The 12,109-nt window shown below is 50.8% G+C and overlaps 2 protein-coding genes across 2 annotated transcripts; both read left to right on the forward strand.

The window, feature by feature from the left end:
* Nucleotides 1-3,833: 3,833 nt before the first annotated feature.
* On the forward strand, nucleotides 3,834-9,463 carry PMA1 (plasma membrane H+-ATPase; the record flags this gene model as incomplete). The annotated part of the gene is made up of 4 exons (XM_024908287.2): nucleotides 3,834-3,976; nucleotides 6,209-6,563; nucleotides 7,022-9,350; nucleotides 9,417-9,463. 4 exons carry the CDS (start codon nucleotides 3,834-3,836, stop codon nucleotides 9,461-9,463), a joined length of 2,874 nt encoding a protein of 957 aa, XP_024759687.2.
* Nucleotides 9,464-10,073: 610 nt separating this feature from the next.
* TrAFT101_004950 (uncharacterized protein) lies at nucleotides 10,074-11,971 on the forward strand (the record flags this gene model as incomplete). The annotated part of the gene is made up of 5 exons (XM_024902589.2): nucleotides 10,074-10,116; nucleotides 10,205-10,612; nucleotides 10,685-10,739; nucleotides 10,817-11,028; nucleotides 11,142-11,971. 5 exons carry the CDS (start codon nucleotides 10,074-10,076, stop codon nucleotides 11,969-11,971), a joined length of 1,548 nt encoding a protein of 515 aa, XP_024759686.2.
* Nucleotides 11,972-12,109: the final 138 nt, after the last annotated feature.

A 12,109-nucleotide genomic window follows, 5' to 3' on the forward strand; every position in this document is an offset into this window, starting at 1 on the left:
ATGCTACTCCAATCTTCCCACGTAATGTGGCGCTTGTAATTCCATCGCCAGGTAGCATGTCGAAAAACCCGAAGCATTGCATGATGGGAAATGCAAGGAGGCGAGATTTTGTGTTGCTAGTTAAAAATGGCTGCCTAGGGTAGATAAGAGAGTTACAAGACATTATCATCATCATGCAGGCTGGTTTCAATTACATGCATTCTAATACCTAAACTATATCGAGATGCAGATGCGGCAGTGGCGATGAGCGGAAGACGCCTGCCACATGGGAGTGCTACAGCGCACCTGTAGCCCTGTAGCACTTGCCACGCTCCTACAGCGCTAAGGCAGACACTTTCTCTGTGAATGGAGAAGGTGCTTTTGCCATCCATCCTTCCGGAGTTCTAGAATGAGAGCAGAATGTCTTGGCCACAGCATCACTTTGGCGACATTTGACGTATGACATTGGAGATGTGTTATTAACTTTGGGGCACTCACCACATGCGGCAGCGCCGAAAGGGCTCTGTACTCCGTACTTGGCTGAGACTACCTAATTTCAAATGACGTAGCGAGCGGTGCCCATGACGGCGATGAGGATAGGCAATACAGTACTCCATAGTCTGTCACTGGTCTCGTTTCCTTTTCTCTTCATGTCTCGGACCTATTATTGAGTGTTCAAATAACGTATTTGTTACCGGGTAGTAGATGCATGTAAAATTGTACCGCAACTACTACCTACTAGAACATCATGTTTACGTTGCTAGAACAAGTAGAGAGTTGTTGGGCATTCTTATGAGCAGTACCTACTACGATGCATTATACAACTGAGTTTGACCAAGCCTCATTCCCCAGTAATTTGGGCCCGGCCACCTCCGCAAACCTGCTCTGGGAGAGGGTCTACGGGACAAAGATCTCGGTATTCCGGTGACGGGGGCCGGTATCTCGCTTGCTCCCTTTCTTCTCTCGCCTTACCGCTTGGAGTAGCACTCTCTTTGGCTCTCTTTGGCTTTGACTTCCGCTGTTTAAGGAGTCGGCCGAATCGGGTGCGTGCTGTACAGCATATCGCAGGCCCTGAAGCATTTTTCGGATGCCGCGGTAATTGAGCCGCAGGATTCAGCATCAAGACGCTGTGAGCGCCGACATAGGGGATGTAAGGGATGGTGAGACATCGCAAACAGCAATCGCTGGTATCGTCAATCCCGACCCGCGGAGTTGGATGAGACGGATGATACCTGTGCCGGGTAAGGTTGAATTTCATCTACCGTGCAAAGCACCGCTTCTAGGCTGGGATACGGAGTACCTACTCGTACGTGTACTTGGTATTAGCTAGAATGCTCGCATGCTACTACTGCTGGACTAAGACAGAAGCAGTCAAGTACAAGCAAAGCTACGCGTATCCTTAGTCGCTGGTGCAAGCAGAAGTACCCCCTCCATCAGCTTCAAAATGACGGCAGCGGTACTTGGTAGTCGTCATGAGCTCCGGATACGGCCATGAGGAGCACCGGCCCTGCTTGTACCACCTTGCGTCAAGATACAGAAAGAAAACACAAAATAGCCGTAACCTTAGCACAGTTGGGACCAGAGACATAGGTACCTAGGTAATGATGTACTGATGGTATAGACACCAAGTAAACATTGATGGCGAGAGCAAGTAATTTCGCAAAGTGCCATGTTTCAATGCTCCTTCAGGCTAGCGTGCTACGGAACACACTCAAAGTTTTAGCAGCACAGATAAACACGAGGGGCCCAAAAAAGGTTCTTGCCTCAGCCGTGGCCCGCCGTGCCGTACCTGAGGGTACATGTCGGCTTTGGTTCGGGCCAGTGTGGCGTACGGTGCTCTAGGCTTGGCCATTTCGTGCTGGAAGGCCGCTAGAAACGCCGCAGGGGAGCGAGCACCACTGAGGCCACGGGCAGTTCCCGAGGCAAGCCACCACTGGAGCACTAGCTGGGTAATGGAAACGCATTGAATGGATTGAATACCTGGTACATAATGCTGAACTTTAGAGATCCAATGACGGGTATGCTCGGAGGCCATGCACGACAGAACGGGAAAAAAAATCCTGCCGCCTATGACAGGCCACTGTTTGTAATAGAGCATGAAGATAGCACCATTTAATGCCACTGCGGCACGGATAATCCTCGCAGCAGCTGCTGCACCTGGTCTGAATGGTATGAATGAGGGACATAGATTGCAGTCAATGCCGCTCCCTACCAAGGCGCAGAGCAATCAAATACATGCAGCACTTAGAGTCGTGATCGGTGCTTCGCTCTGTCTATGAAGATAGCTGATCTGGACCAAGAATGAAATTGCGAGGGAGCGCCTATGTGGACGGGCAAACAAACAAACAAACAAACAAAACAGTAAATAAAAACAAGGCTTGGCATACGGACTGACGGACTGACAGCTACGATTGCAGGTGCAAGACTGCTCCATGCCAGGTCGAGCACGCGCGCACGACCTGTCAGACGGTACGGTAAAGCAGGGAGCATTCCCGAATTCCTACTCTTTGTTGTTTTGTCAGCTAAGACATGTCACAGGGAGAGAGACTGTATCAGGAATGCGAGCACAGCAGCTGGATGGGCCACGGGACAAGCTTAAAAAAAAAGGCCTGGTGGTGTGTATTCAAAAGACCTCTGCTGCTCCCATCTTGGCATACTATGGAGGATGGAATCCTGCTCTGTAGGCTGTCGTAAAGAATGGAAATGGCACAAGAATGGGAAATGATCCACGGCTGATGAAATGAAACAGCTAGTGTTGAGCAAGCATCATGAATAAGAAAAATCAGGTACTCTAGAGGCGTGATAGTTAGTGGAAACGCCGTCCGGCGGGATACCTTAGATGAAGCAGCTCTGATAGTAGCACCGCTGCTGGCTTGGCTTGGCTTGGCAGGGAGCAATTGCTGGTAATTCCTGGTACAGCCGCAGTACCACGATACCGCGGGAGGCATTGCCGCATTGATCGTCCGGCCAATTGGCGAATAAAAGTGACGAAAAAACAAAGCCGATTGGCTGGCAGAGTACGAGGCTCAAGGGCCTAACCGATCAGTACTGCCGGCAACGCAGGTGGCTGGGGGAAAGAATCTCGCAGCCTATTCCAGGACGTGCATAGAATCCATATGCCAGCGCAGAAGAACAGCGTTCGAAGCTCGGGTGCATACGACGCTCCTCCACTTTACCGCTGCGCTATCGCAAAAGCTGGCGGTGACTGCTGCAGTCGTGTCTTTGGCCCCAGATAGCGTCAATATGGTTTCCCAGCTCCGTCTGGTGTCCCCATGGGGGGTGGGGGGTACGCAGAAATGCAGAGGGACATTGCGGTAAATGCAGGTACCTGCTTTAGTTCGTCGGCCGATTGGGCACTTGTATAAGCTGAAGCCAACAGATGAATAAGTGGCTTAGGATTTTGGCACTAGGGACCATTCCGCATTACGAGTATCATTGGCTAAAGCTGGCGGGATGAAATCAAATTGAGTATTGCATGGAGCTCTTGCTATCATGCTTAGGCGAGAGCATGCCAACATATTTTTGCAGTGGCGAGGAACAGCACAGGGCTCTGAGCACCAAGAGGAGATAAGAGAAAAATGATAAAAAAAAAAAAAATCAAAAAAAAAAAATCCAGAAAGAAAAGCATAACATCCATAGATAACAGCGTCAAACGCCGTAAAGCAACATCGACAGGCCTGGGCCCCCAAGCACGGCCAAGGGGCTTGAGTCGGTCCAAAAACGCCCACCGATCATCAACAAGGTGCGGTTCGTGCAAGGCCCGTCCGTGCTTGGGGCTCGCTGACCGCCGAGTGCTAAACCCCCGCCAGAAGGGTTCCAGCAGTAGGGAGGCCAAGCCTGGCGTTGCTGTCATCATGGGAAGCGAGCAATGGGAAAATGCCTCAGCGAAAAAAGAGCAAGCGAAGGACGAGCAGAAAAGACTCGATTCTAGGCTGCAGAGCAAATTACTGCCAAGCGGGCGACAGCAAATTGGTTCAGCCAAGAAAGCGCCAGGACCGTTAGTAGCGGCGGTAGTGCTCCGTAGCGGGAGATGCTAGAGGCGGATATTGCAAGTAAAGTTGGGCATAGAGTTTTATGGTGACGGCAGAGCAGAGCCCACCTGAAATTTAATGCCCACCAATGTCTAGACTACGACCTATTTGTGGTATCATTGCTGGACGATCCCCATATCTACCTTGGTGCCCATAAGAAGACGAAGAAGAAGAAAGTACCTATTATACTGTGGAATAAAGTACTCAGAGAGTATTACCTTAGTAGGTAGTGCTGCTACTTTGTACAGCTATGCTATTAATTACTTCGTAGGTAGCACATAGTACGTCTTGGTTAGTGCGCTTGAAAGTCGCAATGATACTCTCGTAAGCGCTTGACTATTTTCTCTTGGCCAATCTCCTTTTTGTGATTGCGCTCTTCGTTTGTGTAAGTTGTTGCTGATGCTAATAAGATATGGATACTACGCTATTTTTATTGCTACTGGTCTCCATGTGTATGAAGCACTCGTAGCTGTAACACTGGAAGGAATTGGCGCATGTATGCTCTGCCGCACAAGCAGCAGAATAACGTCGGCACTTCCAGACCAGACTATCCAAGAGGTACATACTTCAAGTCCATATTGGGTGAATTTTGCATTGATCTAGCGGCCTTTGAGGGATACAAACCTGCCCACTTTCGAACATTTCCACGGCAGCATCTAATGACGTGTAGTATATACGTGTATATAGGAGCAGAGAGCAGTCTAAATGTAATAGGCGCGTGTGTAAACGGCAAAACACAGCATCTGGAGGCTAGGCTGGACAACCCTACGGGAGTAGCAAGCAATATACAGTAGTTGATTGTAGCACTAGCACCACCAATACTTCAGCATTGATCATATACAAGTAAGTAGAATGCCTGTGCCAAGTACAAAGCACGGTAGCACACAAGGCCTAGTGTCTCGCCATTGAGCACTTATCGTCGCAGTCAGCGCCAAAGCATTTCCGAAAGGGTGCGGCGTCTCCGCCAGCTGGACTAGCAAGGAATCTATAGCAGCGCTGGGGCTATCGAGGTCCGCTCCTGGGTCAGTTTGGTGCTACTCGGTCGTGTTGTCGAGTGCGGTGAGGCCATGATGGACACTGCAGCGGGCCATTCAGCCGCCACCGACATTTACAGTGCATGCTGGCGGGTCGTTCGTATGGACGGCTGCGTGTCTGCATGTGCAAGTGCTCCATATCGAGAGCTAGCATGTGCAGTCGGTGGGAGAAAAGAGATCCATTGATGCCTCCTGTACTTGCAGAGAGAGCGCCTTACAGGACTAGTAAGGGGTCGGCTAGATCTATCTTCAGCCAAGGTTTGATGCTGCTTGTTCCCTCGCTTGCTTGCTTTTGCCCAGTTAAGCTTTTTCTTTTTCTTTCGTTTCTTTTTTATCCCTCAATACCTTGCTTACATGCCGCTACGGGGGGAGGGAGAGGGAGAGCGACAGCCAAGCCAAGCGGCATACTGTGCTGTGCAAAACAAGCATGAAAGCAGGCAGTAGAAACTTGCCATAAGGGAATTGGCGACTTGTCGTGCCCGTGGAAAAGGGACGGCGACAGGGGCCGTCTGCATGCTGGCGCTGGTACGTACCGCGCCGAGCCCCCAAGTGGCCCCACAGTGCGCGCCTGCTATCATCCGCACCGTCGCCGGCTGCGTGCGTTGTAGCTCCAGGGTACCGCTTTCGCCCTAGCACGGGCCCATGCTGGCGTGCCCCAGTCTTCGCCGTGCCTGGGTCCCGTCAAAAACAAAAAACTGTGGGCTGGCAGAGCGCCTGCGGCAAGAGTCTCGCTCGTCCCTGGGAAAGTCGCAAAGCTGCCATTGAAATAGAAGCTCTCGCCCCGGGTCAGCCATGGCTTTCTCTTTCCCTTTTTTCTCTTCACCCACGAATGCGTTGAGTTAAAGCGTTCCCCAGGCCTCTCTTCGTGCGGTGTTACAAGCCACTTTTTCTCTCTCCCTTGTCCTCTGGACTACATCCTCCCCCCTACTACTTTACTATTTTCCCCTAATAATAATAATCCAATCCTCTCAAGCGTCACCTAGAGAAGAATTGAGGGATCCCCGCGTCATTTCTTCCTCCAATCCCTCGCCAGACTTTCTCCTTCAGCACATTGCATTATAATCACCAGAGTCAGCATTCGCATCAGAGCGCCTCTATCGTTTTAATACTTGGCCATGGCGGACGACAAGGCCGTCGGCGCGCCCGCGCTCGACATGAATATAGAATCGGGCAACTTCGACGAGAAGCGTGCCCAGCCCCCACCGAGGCCATCCCTCCCAAGAAGGATGCCTCCGCTGAAGACGAAGAAGAAGATGAGGACATTGACGCCTTGATCGAGGATCTCGAATCCGAGGATGGCCATGCCTTTGAAGAAGAAGAAGATGAGACCAGTCCCAGCACTGGAGGACGTGTCGTCCCCGAGGACATGCTCCAAACCGACAGCCGACTTGGTCTGACCGAGTCTGAAGTCATCGCCCGCCGTCGCAAATACGGTCTCAACCAAATGAAAGAAGAGAAGGAGAACTTGCTACTCAAGTTCCTTGGCTTCTTCGTTGGTCCCATTCAATTCGTCATGGAGGTGAGTTTTTTTTCTCAATTTGACTTAATCTATGCGACCCATTGGCTGCTGCTTTCTCCACTGCCCTGATTTCTCTCGTCATGCTTCTCGCCAACACTGCCACACACTCACTCGACTTACCAAACCGTGTTCCTCCGACACGGCTTACCCTGCCCTCCAATGCCCTGTTTTTCGCTCTCTTCCGCGCTGGGCCTTGAGCTTAGATTGCTGGCTCCACACGAGCTCTGTGCGGCTTTTGGCCTCATTGGCCCAATTGGCTTGGCCGAGCTGGTTTAAGCCCGTTTCCCTGTGCTCCAAATATTATGATTGTGGGGGGGCAAGAATGCCGATCCACTCAATAAGATGTCACCTGCTCCACTCTTTTCCCAGCCGCCCGTCGATCGCCGATACGCAAAAATGCACCTTAAAACGTTGTTTACGAATACGTGTATCCATGTGCTGACTATTACGAATTACAGGCTGCCGCTGTTCTGGCTGCTGGTCTCCAGGATTGGGTCGATTTCGGTGTCATTTGCGCTCTGCTCCTGCTCAACGCCTGTGTCGGTTTCATTCAGGAATTCCAGGCTGGTTCCATTGTCGAAGAACTCAAGAAGACTCTCGCTCTCAAGGCTGTCGTTCTCCGTGACGGTACCCTGAAGGAGATTGAGGCCCCCGAAGTTGTCCCTGGTGATATCCTGCAGGTTGAGGAGGGTACGATCATCCCCGCCGACGGTCGCATTGTCACTGAGGGCGCTTTCCTCCAGGTCGATCAGTCCGCCATCACTGGCGAGTCTCTCGCTGTCGACAAGCACAAGAACGACAACTGCTATGCTTCCTCTGCTGTCAAGCGTGGTGAGGCCTTCGTGGTCGTCACCGCCACTGGTGACAACACCTTTGTTGGTCGCGCCGCTGCTCTCGTTTCTCAGTCCGCTGGTGGCACTGGTCACTTCACCGAGGTTCTCAACGGCATTGGTACAGTTCTTCTGATCCTGGTTATCCTGACCCTGCTCGTCGTCTGGATTTCTTCCTTCTACCGCTCCAACGGCATTGTCGATATTCTGCGCTTCACTCTGGCTATTACTATCGTTGGTGTCCCCGTCGGTCTGCCCGCTGTCGTCACCACCACCATGGCTGTCGGTGCTGCCTACCTCGCCAAGAAGCAGGCCATTGTCCAGAAGCTTTCCGCTATCGAGTCCCTGGCTGGTGTCGAGATTCTCTGCTCTGACAAGACCGGTACTTTGACCAAGAACAAGCTCTCTCTCTCTGAGCCCTACACCGTCCAGGGTGTTGACCCCGATGATCTCATGCTCACCGCTTGCTTGGCTGCTTCCCGCAAGAAGAAGGGTATTGACGCCATTGACAAGGCTTTCCTCAAGTCCCTCAAGTACTACCCTCGTGCCAAGAGCGTTCTGTCCAAGTACAAGGTTATCGAGTTCCACCCCTTCGACCCTGTCTCCAAGAAGGTTACCGCTGTTGTCGAGTCTCCTCAGGGCGAGCGCATCACCTGTGTCAAGGGTGCTCCTCTTTTCGTTCTCAAGACTGTTGAGGAAGACCACCCCATTCCCGACGAGATTGACAAGGCTTACAAGAACTGTGTCGCTGAGTTTGCTACCCGTGGTTTCCGTTCTCTTGGTGTCGCCCGCAAGCGTGGTGAGGGTGCTTGGGAGATTCTCGGTATAATGCCTTGCTCTGACCCTCCTCGTCACGACACTGCCCGCACTATCAACGAAGCCAAGCAGCTCGGTCTGTCCATCAAGATGTTGACTGGTGATGCCGTCGGTATCGCTCGTGAGACTTCTCGTCAGCTCGGTCTCGGCACCAACGTCTACAACGCTGAGCGTCTTGGTCTCGGTGGCGGTGGTGACATGCCCGGTTCTGAGGTCTACGATTTCGTTGAGGCTGCCGATGGTTTCGCTGAAGTTTTCCCCCAGCACAAGTACTCTGTCGTCGAGATTCTCCAGCAGCGTGGTTACCTCGTTGCCATGACTGGTGACGGTGTCAACGATGCTCCCTCCTTGAAGAAGGCTGATACTGGTATTGCTGTCGAGGGTGCCTCTGATGCTGCCCGTTCCGCTGCCGATATTGTCTTCCTTGCCCCTGGTCTCGGTGCCATCATTGACGCTCTCAAGACCTCTCGTCAAATCTTCCACCGTATGTACGCCTACGTTGTCTACCGTATCGCTCTGTCTCTGCACATGGAGATCTTCCTGGGTCTCTGGATTGCCATCCTCAACCGATCTTTGAACATTGAGCTGGTGGTCTTCATTGCCATCTTTGCCGATATTGCTACCCTCGCTATTGCCTACGATAACGCCCCCTACTCCCAGACTCCCGTCAAGTGGAACCTTCCCAAGCTCTGGGGTATGTCCGTTCTCCTCGGTGCCGTTCTTGCTGTCGGAACCTGGATTGCCCTTACCACCATGTACGCTGGTGGCCAGAACGGCGGTATCGTCCAGAACTTTGGTAACATTGATGAGGTCCTGTTCCTCGAGATCTCCCTCACTGAGAACTGGCTGATCTTCATCACCCGTGCCAACGGTCCCTTCTGGTCTTCTATCCCCTCATGGCAGCTTAGCGGTGCTATTCTGGTTGTCGACATCCTTGCCACTCTCTTCTGTGTCTTTGGATGGTTCATTGGCGAGCAGACCAGCATTGTTGCCGTTGTCCGTGTCTGGATTTTCTCTTTCGGTATCTTCTCCATCATGGGTGGTCTTTACTACTTCCTCCAGGGAAGCGCAGGCTTCGACAACCTCATGCATGGCAAGTCCCCCAAGACGAACCAGAAGCAGCGATCTTTGGAAGATTTTGGTAAGTTTTATAATCCCTCTACTCTCTACTGCGTGCAACACGATTGCTAACTCTACATTTTTACAGTTGTTTCTCTGCAGCGTGTCTCTACCCAGCACGAAAAGTCTCAGTAAATACACTCTATTACATACCCGCAGGCTGTTGTCTTGCATGTTTCCGTTTTTAAATGTTTTAAATGTACTGTATGAGTCGTATCTAAAGATGGACTCGTCTGAAGTGGGATGGGGGCAAACTTCATTCCCTACGATGGTCTAATAGACAGCTAATGAAGACAAAGTAAAAGTAATGTCACCTTGATGTGTGCGATGAAATTGATGTAATATGGACAAATTTTTTAATGTGAAGAGTTGATTTTACTTTTTGAGAGTTGTGAAGTTTATGGATTATTACATGATGAGCTGTATCTGTTGTTATTATTTCGTCTTCATTCAGTGGATCATGGCAGCGTAGCCATATCACGTGATATGACCCACTTTTCCCAAACTTTGGCAGGTTGCCTCATTAATACGCTAGGAAAATAATTGGGAAGCCTCTTTGCAGCGTCAAATGTTATTCTTTCTTCAAAAGATCGACAAGAGTTTTCACTTGCATCCTCAAAATTCTGATTATATGAACACAAATGGTGTGAGTTGCTGTGCTAGCTGTTTTTGAAGATTGAAGATCTTTCATTTCCGCTCCGTAAATTCTTCGACGCAAATACTGGACGAAGTTATCTTTGAGACTATGAGTGCTAGCGCTCCTGTAGAGATACCGGGCTACTACTATGGTGAGCTTCCTGTCTATTTCCTATTTCACTTTCGTAATTATACTACGGTTTTCCTGGGCTTCTTATCGACTAACTTTCTGCGCTATAGATTCGGAGAAGAAGAAATATTTTAAAATTGAAAAATCCCAGACTGCGCCCTCGTCCGCTCAGTGGTCCTCTGAATCTGTCAAGCGGCGCAAAGTTGAAGTCCGAGTTGCCCAGGAAGCATCCAATAGGGCGCGACTGATCAAGAACCATATCAAGCGCAGTGTCTTGAGACATGATATTGTCAACTCGGGGCTGTTTGCCCGTGAGACGGGGCATCAGAGGAACGCTGAGTCTGGAAGGGGACGAGCTGAAGACGGAGACGTTGCGGCGGCGATGTGGGCTCGAGAGCTGACTGACAAGGGCCAGATTGCTTTTGCACCGAGCATGACTTGGAATACGTATCCGCATATGCCCTGCTTCTATGTAAGCGGAGAGGACAGCGGAACCGAGTCGGCTGTCGCATATGCCAGTGAGTTTTCTTGATTTGGCTGATACTCATGGATTGATTGGCTGTGAAAGGCTAAACAAGTCAACTATTTAGCTCTTGATGAGGAGATGTTGGTCGGAAAATATGTCGATACCGATATAAATGAAAAGTGAGTGTCTCTATCCTTTCCCATTATTCTGGCCTTTCCTTGATAGATGTAAGAATACTGACGATGGACATCAATAGGCTGATAAATATACCAGCTGGTCAGCGAGATCCGTCAAGGTTGCACCAAGAGATGATTCACTGCCCGCAGATGTCTTCCATCAAATACCACCAACCATCTCACAAACTTCTACTGACCTCGCGAGAACCCGGTCATGGCCTTGCTTTGATCGTTTTCTCTCCTCCGGTTGATACTGACCATAATGGTGCACGGCACTGGCTTCTTGGTGGGAGTATGTCATGCTCTTTCCCCTCCCATGACATGCGTTGCTTTCTGATTTGAGAAGACATCCTAAGAATCTCATATAAACTATGTTGAAATATCTAGCTAACATTGCATTAACAGCTGATGGCTATCGTAAACTTCTATTCCGACCTTCCAGCAACCCGCATTGGTATGTGCATCAGAGCACACCTGCGCCAGCATCATCCAACCTCCTTTGCGTTGTGGGTACTAGCAACGGCATCCTGCGGGTTCGTTCTGATGAAACGCTCGGTTGGATCTCTACCAATGACGTTCCTCCTAGCATCGACTCGACGACAAAGGTCGATACTGGCCGCAGGAAGCGGCCGGGCAGGCGGGCAAGGGCGCGCCATGGCCCCTGGCACCCCCAGGAGATCTTCTCTCAAGATTTTCAAATCGGCAATCACAACGTGCTGTTTGCGGGTGGTCGCCAGCCTCGGCTCTGGATCTCGGACCTCAGATCGCCGGCAGCCGAATGGAGCTTCGTTAAGCACGGGTCGTCCATTGCTCACGTCCGCAGCATCAATCCGCACCAAGTTGTCGTTGCAGGCCTGCAGAATCACATGTCAATATACGATACGCGCTTCTTCCAATCTGACAAAACTAATCCCAATGGACTGACTATTTCCTCCCCCATGCTTGACTTTCCCGACTATCGCAACGAAGCACATTACCATATCGGCTGGGATATATCCACAGAGCTCAATCTCGTGGCGTCGGCGCAAGATAACGGTACGGTCAAGCTCTTCTCCCTAAGGTCCGGTCGTGTCTTGCGCTCTGGCAGCGCCCTGGAGAGCCTTCGCGCCCAGAACCCGATAAAGGCGATGATGTTTCAGACACTGCCTGGGGAGAAGATGCCGAGCTTGTATGTGGCCAGGGGACCTCTTCTGAGGAAGTTTGGATGTGCGCCGGTTGGTAACTTTGATGAATAACGATTTGGTAATGAATCTTTCTTTTCTCTCTCTTTTCTGTCGGATTGTTGTAAGGAATATATTTGACTTGTTTATTTTGGCGAACTGGCTGATTGTTGTTACGGATGTCTGGACTTGTTGCTGGCTTTTAAGACTAGC

Source organism: Trichoderma asperellum, chromosome 3, assembly GCF_020647865.1.
Source record: "Trichoderma asperellum chromosome 3, complete sequence".
NCBI lineage: Eukaryota > Fungi > Ascomycota > Sordariomycetes > Hypocreales > Hypocreaceae > Trichoderma > Trichoderma asperellum.